Here is a 20,100-nt window from a genome sequence, read left to right as displayed (position 1 = left end):
CAATTGTAAACAGCTGTGTCATTTAAGCTTCAGCTACAACATGCATGGCTCCTCTTTTGCATTAGAACTTTTATATAGAAATAGGTGAGCAAATCTTTTTTATTTTTTATGGAAGTTTAAGACGTTTCTGTATACAAACAATACTGGTTGCGCGCGCATTCAAGAGGCAAAACCGCTAACAGGTGTTATGTCGAGTTCTGCATTTTCAGCATCATTAATCCAGTCTAATATGGTAATTTGATAAAACATATTTTTTCAGTATTCTTTGATGACTAGAAAGTTCAAAAGAACAGCATTTATTTGAAATAGAATCTTTTGTAACATTATAAATAACTTTTGATCAATTTAATTCATCCTTGATGAATAAAAGTATTGATTTCTTAGATTTGTTACATTGTTCATACATGACAAAATATATATAATTTTTTTTTTTAATGAACTTTAGTTTGCATGTGTTTTTGTTGGTAATATAGCCAAAAAGTAAGATGAAATTCTAATAGCCTTATAACAGACTACTTACATAAACTGTGTAAATATCAGTCATCAGCCTCATCACCATATCTGCCAATAATATGCCTTAGGAAGATGATACAGCAAAACCATTCAATTTTGTATTCTTTTCATAGTCAAGTTTTTGCCTAGTTTTGCTCCCATTCGTGTTGCATTCTACTATCGTGTAGTTTCACTGTACACGACTGCATTCCCACAGGCTGCGATACAGTTGAAATCATCCATGAAATGCGCTGAGATTACGGGTCCATGTCCCCCATCTGGCTTCTAACTCCGTGTGTTTTGGTTCTCTGAAGTGTTTCTGGTTGCAGTTCAAACAAAACCCATTCCTCTGCATCTCAAACAAGTTCATTTCTGTCTATTCTGGACTCTTTGAAAATGTGTAATCCAAGCCCTGAAACATTTTCATAATTCTTAGTTGGAGGAGTAGCCTACTTCATTTTATTAACAGGATTTTAATGATAGTTGTATAAAAGACAAATGCAGTTGGCACTGCCGCTCTGAAAAATCGACCTGCTTTTATTGCTGATTTTTATGAACCTGACTTGACTAAAACTCACTTTGTAGATTAATTTCATGGGAATATCACCCCATGCGTACAGGAGCAGAGCCGTATTTAGACTCGGACTCTGAGTCACAGTGAGGCCATTCATATCCTCCTCCCCGTCCCAAACACACACACACACACACGTCCGTCAGGGGCAGTGTTATGCCAACCAATCTGTAAGGGAATCCCAAGGGAAATGTCCACTTAAATCAGGAAGTCTGAGGTTTCCCACAATTCCTTTGATTCCTGCTAGTGTACCAATATCCATGGGGATCCAGCCTGGGTTAGAAGAGCATAAAGGTGGGAGGTCTGCTTGAAAACCAGGTAATGTGTCGATGTTGTTATCGGTACAGATTTACAGATCGGATATATCCTAATGCTTTTTAAAAGCTCCTTTGACAGTTTAAGACTGATTTTTTATTGCATTGGGCTTTTAACCTTGGTTGAATTAGATTGCTGCGGGAATTTATACTTTATTTTTGTGAGCTAAAACTCGAAAATGAGTTTGCATTTTAGCACGTCCCAGTCAATGGTGAACGGGGTTTTAGTTAAATGCCTAAAATAAAACACAAAAACACATTTTCACCTTTTATTTTACAACATTAAAATACACCAGTACCTCGTAATGTTTTAAAGCTTTTGTCCTGAAAAGGAGGTTTCTAACAAGTGTTTAAAAGTGACTATAAACAGAGGTTATCGGACATTAAACATCATCACAGTGAACATGTAAACTCATTTACTCACCAGTCGCTTTCACAGCCTCATTGTGTTTATAATCACGCTCTATTGCAATTATAACTCAAATTTTCAGGGAAATTTTTTTAAATAAAGCCTGAAAGAGTTGTTGGACGCTGGTGACATTGAAGTAGGTCATTTATAGCCTTTACATCTGACTGACTGATGACATCTGACAATACGGCTGTATTTAGGCCTAAAAATTAAAGTCTATCATGATAAACTTTTGTTGGTTACAGAGCTTTTGGTGCGTTCACGTCCTCTTGGGAAGTTCGTATTTACGAGTTGGGAAGTCGTGTTTACACATCAAGTGCTGAGCAAGATGGCGGTGAACCTTCTCTTAATTAACTACACAAAAAGTAGTTCAGCTGAACTAATTAACTGTATGTTTTTCATTCATTTATGACGCCACTCTAAACTTTATCGTTATATGTTATAGTTATATATTACAATGACTGAGGAGTCTTAGATTCTATTCAGGATGGTTAGACGAGCACACGGATGATGAACAGTCTGATGAAGACGAGACCGGTGAGTGTGTGCTTGATGAGTGTGTGACAGGGTCATATTCCTGTGATTGTAAACGAGATGTGGAGCTGAAGGACCTGGCGCTGATGTTCTGCCGGCTCAACGACTTCATTACCTGTTCAGTTCTCCTGTTAAACTGAGCAGTTTTCATCACTGCTTCTTCTGCTTAGCCAGTGCCGCGGTCTCCTTTGCTTTCTTCCACTTGAGCTGTTTCTTGACAAGCATGAGGTCAATGTACACACGGTAGTTCAGGACGGTGGCGGCACAGAGGAGACCACCATGCAATGCACCAGCGATACCACAGCTAAACATGTCCTGGCCTGTAATGCACAGAAAACCAGTTCAAATGCTCTGATCTTTAAATGGAAAGTAGTGGCAGAAATATTTGTTGCTAAATATTGCATATTAGTAACTATAGCTATGCGCATTTATATATATATATATATATATATATATATATATATATATATATATATATATATATATATAGAGGTGAAACAATATTTTTTTAATAACGTGCAAAAGTTTATTTATTTCAGTAATTCAACTTAAAAGGTGAAACTAATATATTATATAGACTCATTACATGCAAAGTGAGATATTTCAAGCCTTTATTTATTATTATTTTTATGATTATGGCTTACAGCTTATGATGATGTATGAATTTGGGGTTTTCATAAGCTGAAAATGAATATTAACAGATGCAACTTTTGATTTTAATACTGTATTAGTAAAGGTTGAAATTAACATTAAGATTAAGGTAGCACTTTAATTTACAGTCCTGTTTCACATGTACATACTACTGTATATACTTATTAATTACAATAACTGGGTAATAACTAGGTACTAGTCCTGAACTCACCACTAAACCTGACCTTAACCCATGTAGTTACTGTACATTATATCAACCAGTACTTTCTTGGTAAATTCACTGCAAGTACATTGAAAGTGCATGTACAGTAAAATAAAGTGCAACCAAGATAAATGAATGCTTTAGGAGTATTTCTCATTGTTGATTCATGTTAACTAGCGTAGCTATCTAATGTTGACAAATGAAACCTGATAAAGTGTCACATGCAAGTTTCTATGCAGCCCCCAGTTTGAAACCAGTAAAGAGCCGGAGGAGCACTGTACCTGACAAATAAAGGTTTTTGACGGGAGTATCACATCGATTTCGAGCCATGGCCTCTGAGTAGAAGCGGTCCAGGTTGTGATCAGCAGAGTAAATGGCCCCTTGGTTACAGCCGAGGTAGTGTGTGTTTGTGAGAGGAGTTGCTGCCTCCTGATACACCAGCTGAGTCACACACACACACACACACACACACACACACACACACACACACACACACACACACACACACACACACACACACACACACACAGAGAGAGAGAGAGAGAGAGAGAGAGAGAGAGAGAGAGAGAGAGAGAGAGAGAGAGAGAGAGAGAGAGAGAGAGAGAGAGAGAGAGAGAGAGACTGCGTGATCATTCTGAACACTCAATCACACTCACTTTCTGATGTCCAGCCCAGGCTGTAGAGTTTCTGCCCATCCACATGTAATAAGTACTGTTTATTTTGCAGACACAGAAAACAAAGCTAAATATACAGTTCAGCTTAAGTCATCATGAAATCAAAATGAACAGGTTTGGCTGCGGAAAATTCCGCTTTGCCATCACAGGAATAAATTACATTTTAAACATCAAGCGTAGTGTCAGTTCTGGCAGTTGACTGTCTACGTCTAACTATAGGAATACGACGCCTGTATTTATATATAAGCTCCTTCAGTATTATCAGCAGCGATCGCGTCTCTCAGGAGCGGATTACCCTCCTCCCTCCCCAGCTCCACCTCTCGTCAGTCAGGATTTGGCATTCTGATTCTCCTTGAGTCAGAATAAACTCTCAAATTATGTTGTACTGATGAAATGTTTCACAGAGATGTTGCTGATAAACACCAGCTCCGATTCAATGCTCAACCTTGTAATCGTATGACAGGTAATTCAGTTATCAGTGTCTCAATGGTTAATGGATCCTTGTTTAGACTCTATTGCCGCTTTTCCATTACCAGTACCAGCTCGACTCGACTTGCCTCGGCTCGCGTTTCGCTCCGTTTTCCATTGCAGATAGTACCTCCACAATAGTACCTGGTCGTCATAGCGACGCAACACACACCCGCTACCCACACACACAGGACAATGGAGGAAATCGAGTGTATGCTGTTTTACATAATATTAGTAATGGGTATATCACGCAATCTCTGGCAAAACTATTTAAAAGTGCCGGGGTTATTCAGGATACTCCGTCTGGCGCGTGCAATGATGACGCAGTGAATAGTGACGATTCTCTCTGACCAATCAGCAGTCTCCCGTGTGTCACGTCACGTTTTAGTATCGCCTCAGCTCGCTCAGAACCTTGCCGGAGGTGATACAAAAAAAAGTATCTGGAAGCAGGTACCGGTACAACTTTTACACAGTGGAAAACCAAACAAAGGCGAGGCGAGGCGAGGCGAGGCGAGCTGGTACTGTGTAGTGGAAAAGCTCCATATGAATGACTAACTTGACTTACGTGACTCTGCACAATATACCGGTGAAACTCGAAAAATGTGAATATCGTGCAAAAATTAATTTATTTCAGTATTTAACTTAAAAGGTGAAACTAATATATGGGTCTATAATATCATTACATGCAAAGTGAGATATTTCAAGCCTTTATTTGTTATAATTTTGATGATTATGGCTTACAGCTTATGAAGACCTTTTCACAATAATTTAATTTTGAATTTGGGGTTTTCATAAGCCGTAATCATCAAAATGATAACAAATAAAGGCTTGAAATATCTCACTTAGCATGTAATGAGTCTATATAATATATTAGTTTCACCTTTTAAGTTGAATTACTGAAATAAAGTAACTTTTGCACTATATTCTAATTTTTTGAGTTTCACTTGCAGGATAGGACAAAAGTATTTTAACACTGAAAAGATTACACACCTCTCCTTTCCCCACTCATTTTTCATGTTGAAATAACAGATTTGGAAGTACCTTTTCTCTGAGTTTCGGGAAGTATTTGCAGGCCCAGTCAAAGAGATGGTTAGCAAATCTCATCTTATAGTTGAAATAATCGTCGCCTCTTTTCCTCACTCTCGAGTCTTTCCACTCTTCAAACCATTCATTGTTGACCATGGTCAGGATGGTCATACATGACTTGCCTGGAAAAAATGTGTATGTTGTTAGAATATGGCATGACATTATAAACAGCACAACAGAATCATGATTTCAATGTGCATGATTATGCAGGTGCAAACGACAAACACAACCTTTATAAATGCAAAAAGTGTCTTCTCAGCGAACATTAGCTGTCTGAATAATGAAGTGTTTTTTTCTTTATTTTAATGTCAGATTCATACCTACACTATACTGTTCAAAAGTTTGAGGTCAGTATGATTTTTTTAAAAGAAGAAATGAATGCTTTGATTCTCTAAGGATGCAATAAATTGATCAAACTTGACAGTAAAGACATATATGATTTTACAAAATATTATATTTCAAATAAATGCTGTTGGTTTGAACTTTCTATTCATCAAAGAATCCTGAAAAAAAAGTATCATGGTTTCCAAAAAACATTGCAGCATTACACTGCAAAAAAGTTGTTTCTAAACTATTATTGTTTTCTTGTTTTTCAGTAAAATGCCTAAACATCTCTAAATCATGTGAAAAAGGAGAATTAAATAAGATGTAAAGATTTTTTTAAACATTTTTAAATAAAAATTAAGTGACTTATTAAGAGACACATTGTTTTCTTGTTTTAAGTGTAAAATAAAAATACATTTATTTAATTAAATTAATCATCCATCCATCCATCCATCTTCTTCCGCTTATCCGGGGCCGGGTCGCGGGGGCAGCAGTCTAAGCAGAGATGCCCAGACTTCCCTTTCCCTAGCCACTTCCTCTAGCTCTTCCGGGGGGACACCGAGGCGTTCCCAGGCCAGCCGAGAGACATAGTCTCTCCAGCGTGTCCTAGGTCTTCCCCGGGGTCTCCTCCCGGTGGGACGTGCCCGGAACACCTTCCCGGGGAGGCGTCCAGGAGGCATCCGGAACAGATGCCCGAGCCACCTCAGCTGACCCCTCTCGATGTGGAGGAGCAGCGGCTCTACTCTGAGCTCCTCCCGAGTGACCGAGCTCCTCACCCTATCTCTAAGGGATCGCCCAGCCACCCTGCGGAGAAAGCTCATTTCGGCCGCCTGTATCCGGGATCTTGTCCTTTCGGTCATGACCCAAAGCTCATGACCATAGGTGAGAGTAGGAACGTAGATTGACCGGTGCTTCACCACGACAGACCGGTACATCGTCCGCATTACTGTGGAAGCTGCACCGATCCGTCTGTCAATCTCCCGTTCCATCCTTCCCTCACTCGTGAACAAGACCCCAAAATACTTAAACTCCTCCACTTGAGGCAGGAACTCTCCACCAACCTGAAGTAGGCAAGCCACCTTTTTCCGACTGAGGACCTTGCTAAGAAATTAATCAGTAAAGACTTTTACAAACAATTTATATTTAAAATAAATGCTGCTCTTTTGAACTTTCTATTCATCAAAGAATCATGAACAAAATTGATCATGGTTTCCACAGAACATATGAAGCAGCACGACTGTTTTCAACACTGATAATAATCAGAAATGTTTCATGTGACACTGAAGACTGGAGCTGAAAATTCAGCTTTGATCACAGGAATAAATTACATTTTAACATATATTCACTAAAAAAAGTCTTAAAAAAAAAAGCATTGGCCTTGACAAGTTGATGTCCAGTTGAGATGTTACCTGGGTGACGGATCTGTGATGTGGAGTCTTTGGCTGAGGGGAAAGTGAGGAGCATCATGGGAATGTTTTCTGGCGCCTCGTCTTTACTCATACCGAAGAACTCATCCATCCTACAGGAGAAAGTTGACTCTCGATTTACTGCAGTCTCACATTATATACTTTATGTGCTAATAGACATACGGCTCAGAAAACAACGCGAGAGTACAGGGAAGTTTGGAAAGGACTGGAGTTATGTTTTCCCACAGGCAGGAAGATAAGAATTGCTTGTTGGACTGAGAGAAGGAAACCTGTCCAGACAGAAGTGTGGCAGCAGGCCTGGAAAGACGGGACATGTCCGAGAAAGGTTTAGTCAACAGCGCTACCTAGTGTTTGATATGCGCAGCTGCAAGTCATTCATGTAGTTTGCCAATCTATGCTTCATTTGCTCTTGAAAATGTGCACTTAATTGTATTGAATGTGCACTTGGGGTGTACTTCAAATCTTAAAAGTATATATTTTAAAAACTGTACTTAAAAAAGCCACCTAAGTGTACTTGAAGAGAGCACACTTTCTTAAAACACTTTTGAAAAGTGCACTTTGTAATAATGTCAGATTATTGGCATCAATTATTGTAAAAATATTTCAAATACACTAAATTGCGACTTGTAGGAAATGTACAGAATATCTTCATGGAACATGATCTTTACTTAATATCCTAATGATTTTTGGCATAAAAGAAAAATCGATAAATTTGACCCAATGTATTGTTGGCTATTGCCACAAATATACCCGTGCGTCATGTGACTGGTTTTGTGATCCAGGGTTACATATTACTTCACCATAAATGTGTGTCACTGCAGTACACTAACCATATTTCAAAGACAATTATGAAATTATTACATAAAAATATGTGCGTAAGTGCGTCAAAAAAGTACTCTTAAGTTCAACTAACTACATTTAATATAATTTTAAACTATAATACATTTTCATTGAATTATTAAGTGTCTGAAAACATTACATTCAGTTCACATTTGAGTATATTCTTTTAAAGTATATAATTTCCATAATAAATTTAATTTAATTAACTTTAATTCATTTTTTGACCCATTTGACTCATGGTTTTGGTTTAGAGACATTTTTTTGTTATTGTTTTAGTTAGGAATAGTGATTACCAAATGCATTAAATTATTTTTATATTATGAAAAACAGGTTGTATTTCTTGTCTTTGGACTTAATTTATATATATATACAGTATTATAATGCTAAAGTAGCTGCACTGTAAAAATAAAAGTTGCTGCCTTAAATTTTAAAGTCATTTTTAAGTACATTCAACTTAAAATGACATTAAACTGACTTAAAAAATGTGTTTAATCTGGTATAACTTTTCTTAACTTATTTTGACGAGTAAAAGCAATGTAAAAAACTTATGTTGTCATAACGTATTGATCATATAATTTTTTATAGTGTGTAGAGTATATTTTTATAAATATATATATACTGACATGCCATCCATGTCATTGGATTTGAAGAGCCAGATGCTGGTGGACACGATGTCCAACTCTTCCTCGGTCGCATCAAACCCCGAGAACAGGAGGAACGAGGCTTTACCGGGCCTCAACATATCCAGACGGCTCTGAATCTCTGAAATATAAGAAATCAGCGCATCTAGTCACTCAAGAGCAGTTTTACAGTAGATGATGTTGCATTAAAGCACACAGAACAACATCCACCTGGTTTGACTTGTATTTCCGGAGGTAAGAGCTTCTGGAAGGTGTTGAAAATCCCACAGTTGGAAATGATAACAGGAGCCCGCACTTCCACATGCTCATCACCTTTCCTGACTGTCACTCCTGTCAATCAAATCGCATTAAATATATACTTTACATAAATGCTCAATTAGAAGAAACTGAATTTATTTATATGTGCTCACCATATGCAGCTCCCTTCTTATCCACCAGGATCCGGCTGACAGGGGCGCGGACCAGCACACGGCCCTCATACTTCTCGATGACTTTAGTGATGTGGAAGGGGATCTCACTGGCGCCCCCTTTAGGGTAGTACGCGCCACGCTTGAAGTGGTGCAGCATCAGAGCATTGATCATACAGCTGCTGTCTTTAGGAGGCACACCTGGAGCAGAGATCGAAGAAACACGTCTCTAGGGCTGTGTTCCACATCGCCTCCTTTACACTCATTGGGTCTCATTCATGAAACACGAGCAGAACGAATTTTTGTGTAAATCGTGTGTAAAGTGGTTCTGGCGTAAATTTTCGGATTCATTAAAATGTTCGTATTTTCCAAATGTTAGTTGGTACGAAAGAAATCTACACCTGCTCCCAGCCACGCGTAAAAATGCGTTTAACATCCGAACATTTTGCTTATTAATAAGAGTGCATTTTAATTCACCTTAATCGGGTACATATTTACACAGCATTTTGAAAAAATATGATATATAGTAATTACATTCGGTTTTTCTTTTTACTTTTATTATGAGAGCCAGTGATAACATCTACAAACGGAACACTTTAATCAAATAATGAATTGCTTTCAATAGGGCTCGGCTATATTTTTTCGAGGTGAACTAATTCGTTTTTTGCAGTCGAGCTTCATGTCGAACCATTTTCTTTTAATTTCTGGGACTGTTCGATTAACAGATGAAACTCCAGTAACTGCATCTGCTGCCAAGCTTCCTTTTTTAGGACCTGATACGCCACTATGTACGCTTGAAAATAAAATGTGGCGTTTTGAATGAACTTCTGATAATAAAATATTATGATACATTTTTCATTTTCATTCGCTTTTAAGAAGAGATGTTGAAATCCTTCGTTTGGTGTCATAATATGATGCCCATATATGGTTGTCAGTCGGATTTAATGGGCGGGATTTATGGTAATTGAGAATGAGCGTGCACGTGCGTCCCATTTACGACTGATTGGAATTCATTAACACACACACACACATTTCACTATCACATCTGACGTTTACGAAATATTTGTGAATCAGGATAAGAGTTTTCGGGAAGGTCTCTTTACGCGCAGATCACTCACATATTTACTCGTATATTTACGAATGTTTCATGAATGAGACCCATTCACTATTCCTACATTACTCCACTAATAATGTCCACTTGAAGGAGTGAATGAAAACGAGTGAGTGAATCCTGACACATGTGCCGGAAGGGCTGCCGCTTTTGTGCTTGCTGTTTAATAATCATTTGAAACGTAGCAAACTGGCAGATCAGTAGTAATGAAAAGATTTATCTCGAACTCTGTCATGGAAACTAGCATGTATAAACATTAAAGCTACAATATGTAATGTTGTTTCGCCGCTAGGGGTCGCTAACCTCTTACAATAACAAAGGCGTAGGTTTATGACGCCGTGACGAGCTGAATGCTGGGACTTGCTGTCAAGCTGATGGATCTTATTGAGTGAAAACATTCATGTTTTTTAACATTACAGTGTTGTATGAAGTAGGTCGCGATTGCTAATAATAGACAGATATCACACGCGAGTCCCGCGGATATAACGTTAAAGGAAAAAGTATATTTAATTCTACCGAACTACCCGCAAGTGCTGAATTACTACTCACACAGGTCAGTTTATTTGACGAATGAAACTTGTGAGGTAACGCAGCGCTGTCTCACTCGCTCTACACTATCACACTAAACTGCATTTGAGTGTGTTGAATGTTATAGTGTTAATCTATGTGTTAGTCTGTTGGCTGTATGAGACTAACAGTAAGCTAGATCAACTTTAGAATTACATACAGATCTCTTTTTTGTCCCAAAGTCTGCTTGCCATGGTCCATAATGGGACCTTGCCAATGTCCGCTAAACGTTACGCACTACGCAGTTGTCCACATCTGTCGCCATGGTTACGTCATGGCTATGGCAGTGCGAGCGTAAACCGAGGATAGCGCGGATATTGCGTCATTGACAGGCGACATTTTATTCCGGGACGGGACATTATTTAAAATTGGAATTTCTCTGAAATAAAAAATCTTTGGAGACTTTTGGGATATTGTTAGTACACAACTGCAGGAAATATATCACACTGTGCAAGTGATTTTTGGATATTTCATTACAAAATTCTTACATATTGTACCTTTAATAAAACAATAAAAAACAAATCAACAAAAAAAATATTTTATGATATTTCGCTGTTACCACATTGGACCAGTGGTTTGTAAGATGGACGGATGGCAACTTCTGGTCAGACATGGGAATTAATTTGGCGAGACCCTCACAGTGCATTATGGGTATTCTCTAGTGTGCATATGGAATTTATCTTACAATTGTGATGTTTGCGGGTCAATTTTATCACATGTTTCATGGTTAAAGGCATGTGCAAAGACATTTGCCGGATGCTTTTATCGGAAAAAGTTATCCACTGCGATGCATTTAAAAAAAAAAAAAAAAAGTGCTTTTCCACACTTCTTTTTAAAATTGTCTTTAAAAATGCATTACAAAGCTGTATATAATATTCATTATTTGTGAATAAATATTTAAAAAATAGTTATATATAGTGTTAAAAATTATGTTTTCATGTTTTTTTTCTAGAGAGAAGATGTTTTTACCTGATTTCTTGTTTGTTTCACTCAAAAAAAGTAATTTTGGTCTTTTGTTAAATTTAGTTAATAAAAATAAGCAAAAGTAACACGATTGTGTCACACATTTTGTCACACATTAATTGAATTGTGTTCAATCAACCTAATATATTTAAAACGGAAGTTTACTTTCATTCATTTGTGTGAAAACTACATGAAAAAATTTGGTTGCCATCTAACTGGGCAGTGGATCTGTAGTTCCCAGCATGCTGTGCAAGGGACTGCATAAATGTAGGGATTAAAGTGTAATTTTATGTGTTTTTCAGTAAATGGAAAGATGTTGTTAGTTAATGTTAGTGTTTAATGTTAAGTTATGTTAGAAACTTTCTGTAATGTTTTTGAATTTTGTGGTTCCCATTATGCAGAAGAGTGGCGACTGTGTTTAGGGTGTGGGCACTCAGTATGCACTTTAGTTGCATTAAACCTAATATTTAATATTATGTAAAAAGTGGTTTTAATTAAATAGGACACTAGTAACATCTAGCATTGGAAGTGATTGTAGAGTCAAATTAGCTAAAATTGTAATGTTGGCCATTTTAAGCAGGACAAAAACTAACCTGACTAAACTATCTAGCAGGATTGACTAAATTAATTTAAGTTCATACAGCAAGATTACAACAAATCATTTCAAACTAATTAGATTTTGTTGGAAGAATGTAATTACATTTCGTGGAAAAAAAGTTTTCCTTAATTTAATTAAGTTAGTTCAACAGCTTATTTTTAGTGTGATTTTTTGTGAATTGTACTGAATCCACATCATATGCATTGAATACATCATACCCAGACTTTAAACCCAATGTAAGGGCTAATGTGCAGAAATCCTCACCATAGAAGAAATATGAGAAGACCAAGTGCAAGTCTTTGTTGCTTGTCAGTTTGTTGTTGAACTCTGTGGCACTGGATTCTGACAGACGAAAGATGGATGAGCAGAAGTCAGCGATGCCACTTTTGATCAGAAAGAGAGCCAGCCACTGTGGAATCAGCTTTATGATGCCTAACAGAGCAACCTGTCTGGCGGTGATCTGTGGACAACACAGAGGAGAGCACAGGAACCATGAGCCTAAAGGTTTGTTTTATTTGACTTTTTTCTTTTATGACGGGAAAATGTGGAAGAATGATCACTCTCGACAAGTTCAGACAAGAACAAAGAAAAAAAAAGATCAATAGTATTACATGCATGGCGCATAATAAACCTCATTATCAGGAATTTGAATTAGGTGACATAACTATTGTCCAACTGGCATGTAAGCACATAGTAGGATTTGCACTTCATCTGGTCAATGCAAAAACTGGCAGAGGCCCAGGCTTGAGGCAAGCTCACTGTACACAACTTTTGGCCGGATTTTGCGGTCACAGACAGATTTCCAAAGTCTACTAAAACCCCTGGATTGCGGCCAAATATTATAATTCAAATTTATTTCAAATCTTATTGCAAAACATTTCATTGTAGCTGAACACCATGAACAAAAATCAAAAGGAACAGTTACACGAGGAACTTTTGCCTATGGTTTTAAAATATCACAGCAAAAACAACTAGCCTAACTAATATGAATTGAATTTCAAGCATTATTAAAGATGAGTAAATCCTCAATAATTAGAAAAAGAATAAACAAATTAGCAATCGCACAAAAAAATGCAACTGAACAAAGATATGATTGACGTAAACAGTGTTTTAAGATTTTCAGGTATTGTAATTGTAAACTGTAATCAAATGTAAATTAACACTGCACTTTATAAATAAAATTTGCATTACAAATATAGTTGTTAAAAATATTCACGCCAGAACAGCGAGTGAATTTTCTCTTCGTCTTTTGTCTTTTGATTAACGATATTATAGAGACGGTAGCAGGAAAATGATGCTGCCGTCACTTTAAGAGCTGCACAGATCCAATATGCGGGTGCAACTCGAAAAATTTGAATATAGTGCAAAAGACTCATTACATGCAAAGTAAGATATTTCAAGCCTTTATTTGTTATAATTTTGATGATTATGGCTTACAGCTTATGAAAACCTTTTCACAATATTCTAATTTTGAATTTGGGGTTTTCATAAACTGTACGCCATAATCATCACAATTATAACAAATAAAGGCTTGAAATATCTCACTTAGCATGTAATGAGTCTATATAATATATTAGTTTCACCTTTTAAGTTGAATTACTGAAATAAATTGCACGATATTCTAATTTTTCGAGTTTCACTTGTAATTTCTCGCACGAGTTTATGAGAAATTGTTTTGTTTTTGTTCGCTGCTGGTTGGGACTGCCTCTTAACCAAAGGTCTAGTGTGAGCTTGCCTTTAGAAACATGAGATGATGGACGCTCTACCTTCATGATCTTAAAGAACTCCTCAATAGCTTTGACGTCGTCGGGAAACTGCTTCTTCAGGTTGTGCTCCATCTCAGTCTTGCCGCTCAAGATGGTGTAGTCTCTGTGTTTCTCTCCGTCTTCAATCACAATACTGTCAAAATGCTGCTTTAGCTCCACAAACTCCATCTGACCCTCAGTGATTTGATCGAAAGCGACCTTAAGCATGCTGTTTTCATGCAGCTGACCGAAGTAGTGAAGTCCTTTTACATGAAAAAAAAAAAAAAAGTTCTTGAAACATCTCGTGATATTATTCACAAACATTGCTTTTACATAACTAACACAATCCTGGATGTAAAAATCCCCCCTTCAAGTACAATTCAGTCAGTGTGATTTTGACTTTAGTAACAAAAATATGTTTAAAAAATACCCATAATCCTCAAGATTGATCCAACAGTCTTAGAAGTTGCTGTTATTTTTATTTACTTTTATTTTAAATTTTCCATGAAATAAAAATTGGCAATATTTTTAGTGGAATACTGCATTATTAATTACAAATGATTTATCCGTGCACATCATTATTGTTATTTCTTTTAATTCGTGTGCCTCTTAAACTTAAGTCAAAATAATCTATTCTCTGATGACGTTTTAACTGGCGTGAGGGCGGAGCAACCTGTCACTCACATGAGATCCACCAATAGCAAACCACAACCATCCAATCAATTCCCCATGAACAAAATCAAACCCCGCCCTACATTTACATATATTATTATTTACATATTATAAATTTTTTGTTCGGATTCTGTTGACGCCGTTGTCACATGAACAGAAATATTAAATGAACATTAGTAGCTTTTCTGAAGGCATCTTGAGTAAAACAACTTTACACGTAAAGGGGTGGTTGAATATGATTTCACTTTTCTAACTTTAGTTAGTGTGTAATGTTGCTGTTTGAGCATAAACAACATCTGCAAAGTTACAACGCTCAAAGTTCAAAGCAAAGGGAGATATTTGCTTTTAAAGGGCACCTATTATGGAATTTTGAAATTTACCTTTCATGTAGTGTGTAACATAGATCTAAGTGAACAAAAACATCCTGCAAAGTTTGAAATATGAAAGTGCACCGTATATAAAGTTATTGTCTTTCAAAAGTAAGAGTCGACTGAGTAATTTTTATGAATCGTTAGAAGACCGAAGCTTTTTCTCTGACTAGATGACGTCAACTTGTCAAGTTATTTGAATACGATACGCCCACTTATTGCGCTCCAAGACCAGGGAAAACTTGAAAACATCAGGGCGACGAGACGCTGTGTTCTGAAGTGCGACTCAAAAGCAACTGTTTTCAGCCCAAGGAGGAGCATTTGAAGACTAAGTGGCTACAATTCATATATACAACTATACCACAGAAGTGTAGTCCGAGCCTTGTGCTTTGTTCGCGCCATTTTGAAGACGATTGCTTTACCAACTTAAATGCAATCAAACTTGGATTCGCGATATTGAAGGAAGGTTCAGTTCCAAGTGTATTTGCATCAGCTTCCTCCTCCGTATCACAACCTGTAAGTGTTATTAATAATTTTTGCTTTTATATTTTATGTAGCATGCTTAATAATTATTTTGTTTGTTGTGTAAGCACCGTTTAGCTTCTAGGTCTTCAATGACAATTGTATTGAGATATGTGAAGTGTTTGTCGTTGTTTTCGGAGTTGTCTAAAGAATAGAGTAATACCTCGTAGTAACGTAACTGCATTTTTTTTTGTGTAAAAACGTTATGTTTATGCATCGGGCTAATGCAAACAAAGACTGATTGTGCTTTTACAATATGAACTCTGGGCTATGCTCGCTAACATAACATTAAATTCTTTATCTCATTTTTAGTTTTTTACTACAAACTATAAAGCAGTGGACTATAATCATTATTATAACACGATTTAATTGATAAAAGCATCATTGTACTCCGTGTTAAAAATAAGTATTATCTCTGTAAACACTGCTGGGTCATCTGACCAATCAACGCAGAATTGTGTCGCGCAGAGGAGGGGTTTGGAAAAACGAGTCGTTGAACGAATCATTTGGGAGTCGGTGAGCAAATCAGGTAAAAATAAATGCATATTATACGAAAACAAAAGTGTTTTTTGTCATTGCATGCACGTAAAACTGTTGTTGGGGACTCCCACAACAACATTAGGAACATTTTAAATGTCATAATAGGTGCCCTTTAAAGAAATTGCTTTTTAAGGACTACAATAAACGGCTGATAGGGACATTCCTACCAGGTTAGTGACATCACCAACCCTATAATTTACATAAACCCCGCCCCCGGGAACGCGATTTATAGATTATCAAAACAGAATATGCTGATCAATGACTAGAAGATAACTCCACATCAGCTGCATAAATTCATCAACTAACCATTCAGAAATGTTGCTTCTACATGTTGTCACTTCTTCCTGAGTCTCTCCATCTTTATCTGACTCCGGTTTGAACATAAAAGGCTAACCGTTTTTGAAATTTTCAGTGCGTGTGTGTGAGTGCAAGCTGTTGAAGCTCCGCCCCCTGTGCCGGGAGCAGCAGCTCATTTGCATTTAAAGGGACAGACACAACAATGGTGCGTTTTTTACTCACCCTCAAAAAGTGACAACTTTAACATGCTATATAAAAATATATGTGGGGTATTTTGAGCTAAAACTTCACATACACACTCTGGGGACATCAAAGACTTATTTTACATCTTGTGAAAAGGGCATTATACCACCCCTTCTTTAACAAACGCATACCAAAGACCTGATCCGGAAGCGATGGAACCAGTTTTAAAGAATACAGAAGTTTGTAGCACATAACCTAATCCCCAAAGGGTGAAATTAAAAAAAATGTCACATTGGAATATAAATCGCAACACGTTTCAGATTATTAAAATAAAAAATCCCACAATGTTGTGATTGAGGTCGGAGATGGTTGTGTTAGTTCAGAACCTAAAATCTTTATTAAAGTATTTTTCTTTTAATCCCTATGGAAGTAAGGGATGGTCCATACCCACGTCAAACTCAAACCCCTTCTCGGTGAAGGTGTGACAGCAGCCTCCCGCCACGTCGTGCTGCTCCAGAACCAGGACTTTCTTCCCGGATTTGGCCATTGTGGCAGCAGCCGTCATTCCTCCGATCCCACTGCCGATTATAATTGCATCAAGATCCTTTGGAATCTTCTCCTTGGTGAATCCTAAAAATACATACAGTAAGTAAATATACATATAGTACTCAACCAAAATGCCTCTTAACCCCGCCGCAAGGCCTGACGGTAAACACGACTCAGTCATTTGCAAAATCACCACCAGGTGGCGCCAAGACGGAAGGCATACACTGTGACATTTTCATTTGCAAATGAGGCTAAAATAATGAAATAAATGACTGATAATAATAACAATAAACAACAACAATAATATACCATTATAACATTTCATTTTGACGAATTATTTATCAAATAAATGCTAAAGATTCCACTTATCTGACTACTATTACTGTGAAATATTACAGTGACGGAAGTGCGTGAAGTGTGCTTATTATTACTGCACTGCACTAGCCAGTATTTTATTAAGGTAATAAGTTATCAGCCTACACATTAAAGTGACAATGAGAATGTTATGATATCCTATAATACATTTATTTTCTTTGTCAATATGTGACCACATTATTTAATATAGCCTATAGACTAAATATAAACTTGCATTTAATAAGTTGCTGATGCATTTCAATTTGTTATTCGTTAGGCTATGTCCTTTACAGAGCCCAGCACATATATTTAGGCTACTGTACTCACTCGTTATAATAAAAAAAGAAGTAGAAACTCAGTGACTGGTACAGGAAATGAATAGTCCAATCCTGATCTGGGTTAACTCCTAACTCCCAGCATTCAATGCTGTCAGTGGGTGAAGAGGCCCGATAAGGGGTTAACATGACCACACAATATCACCGAATACAGTATTATCTTTGTAAGCCCTAAAACACTTTAAATAAGAGTTTATCTGAGAGTGTTATCACAACTGGATAATCGAATTAAGATAAGGGTAAAGCCATTGACTTTGACACGCATGTTAATTGTTTTAAAATAGCATTATCAACATAATTAGATTATCTTAAACAGTCTTTACATTCTGTGTCAGTATATTATCTGATAATACATATTTTAAGGTAAAACAGGTTATCACATGCTATATGTATAAAAGAGACTTTTTATTTGTTAAAAGGAAAAATGTCATAATTTACTAACTCATGCTATTTCAAACACTTCTTTGGCACAAACAAAAACATCAGTGCTTTAAAAGTTTTACCATTAAAAAGTGCTATTAAAGTTTAAGGTCCATTTAAAGTCATTGTTTTTTCATGCTTTAGTCAAAAAAGTGCATTTTAGTGTGTTAATTGATATAAATGTGCTAAACTGGATCTTCATAATTGCAAATATATGAAAATAAATGACATGCAGTGTTCAAAAGCGTGACATTCAGCTCACACTTAAGTATATTCTCTTAAAGTATTTCCATAAGTAGCCTACTCTTACAGTTTTTGGGAAGTTTTTTACAGAAGAAAGTTATACAGATTTAGATTTATATGTTATACAATTTTGAGTTCACCATGAAATCTCCATGAAAAAGTGATAATTCTTGTTTATTATAATTGATTGCACATTTAAAAAATTAAAAAATCACATGCCTTCGTAATCTTTAATCAAAAACAATAACTTCCCCTTTATCTGGCAACTTTCTAATTTCTGATGATGTGCTTTAAAAAAATCTATAAACCATTTTGCTTGGAAAAAAATGATGATTGCAAAATGATTGCAATTTCCATTTTGTGGCATCTTGAACTATTAACACTTCACTTTGTTTCTATGTTCCTGAGTTAAAGGATGCTTATAATGTTTTAAACATGAAAATGAAAATGAAGAGATAATGCATTCAGCAGAAAAGTGGTCATATGTTACATTTGAAGATTAACTCAAATGTGCTTGTGAATTCGCTTTTAAAATGTTGCGGATTATCAGAACAGGCTTAACACATTCTCATGTCGTTGTTCTCAGGGCAAAGAAGCATTTAGCATGTGTGGTTGATGTGTGGTTGATGTCTGGTTATTCACCTTGTTTCAGCACTTTGTCTCTCTTTCTCTGGTCCAGCTCCAAAGGTCCTGGAGGCCTCACTGACTCCACTGTGAATGGACCGGGCTTGCTGAACATGTACCAGTACGTCCCACCAGCCCAAATCAGGATGCACACCAAAAAAACCAGCAGCCACATCCTAAAAAAATGAAAAACCGACGTATCTACTCAAATCTGGAGTTCAAAACATAAGCTACTGCGCATAGGAAGGCTAGAGGAGTTTTAAGATGGAGATGGGAAGGAAATGAGAATGGTCTTCCTCAAGGACGTTTGCTGAAACTGTTCTTTTATATGCAAGCAAGGAGCAAAGGTCTCAGCTATTGAGTTTGCAGTGACGCAACATTTAAGTAGGTTATCATTACAAAATATCGACCACGATAAGAGTGGTAATATTAAATAACAAGCTTTAGTCCACGTACAGATCCAAAGCAATCCTCTTTACATTTATGTTAGTGACAAATGAATGTTTACTTTGTTTCCAGAACCAATGATCCCAGTAAGTATTTGCTCCACTTTGCACATGATTTTCGTATTACATAACACAGACACACACTCAAAAACAAAAGAACATGTTACATTTGACATTTATTTTAAAAGCATTTTCAATGTTCGAGTTAAAAATGAATGGATGTTCTGCTGAAAATTAATCGCTGTTAGATTATGTCCCACAACTTTGATAGGAACTCGTATAAGTCACTTTGGATGCGTCTCAATCAATGTTAACATGAAATACGTACACATATAATGTCATATATCTGAGCAATAAGAAAAATAAAAAATGAAGTTGGTTTAACTTAAAAAAGCAAGTTACCTTGTTGCCTTAAAATTTTTAGTTTTTTTGCAATGAAGAAGAATGGTTTAATAAACAGAAACTCAAAATAGTATGTTATCTTCACACATTAGTTATCGACGTTGATTTGACTAAAGATAAAAAG

The 20,100-nt window shown here is 36.6% G+C and overlaps 1 protein-coding gene across 1 annotated transcript; it reads right to left on the bottom strand.

Moving 5' to 3' along the window:
* Nucleotides 1-1,631: 1,631 nt before the first annotated feature.
* Nucleotides 1,632-19,427, bottom strand: LOC306989674 (inactive all-trans-retinol 13,14-reductase). Its single transcript, XM_079595587.1, has 11 exons — nucleotides 19,147-19,427; nucleotides 17,054-17,236; nucleotides 14,046-14,287; nucleotides 12,544-12,739; nucleotides 9,044-9,241; nucleotides 8,844-8,963; nucleotides 8,616-8,754; nucleotides 7,135-7,244; nucleotides 5,357-5,523; nucleotides 3,455-3,614; nucleotides 1,632-2,640 (listed from the first exon to the last, which is right to left on the bottom strand). Exons 1-11 carry the CDS (start codon nucleotides 19,301-19,303, stop codon nucleotides 2,471-2,473), a joined length of 1,842 nt encoding a protein of 613 aa, XP_079451713.1. The 5' UTR covers nucleotides 19,304-19,427; the 3' UTR covers nucleotides 1,632-2,470.
* Between the last annotated feature and the right edge of the window lie 673 nt (nucleotides 19,428-20,100).

The sequence above is a fragment of the Phoxinus phoxinus genome (genome assembly GCF_949152265.1).
Source record: "Phoxinus phoxinus genome assembly, chromosome: 21".
NCBI lineage: Eukaryota > Metazoa > Chordata > Actinopteri > Cypriniformes > Leuciscidae > Phoxinus > Phoxinus phoxinus.
Note: the sequence above shows the minus strand (reverse complement) of the source record. Positions and strands in the feature narration are given on the sequence as shown.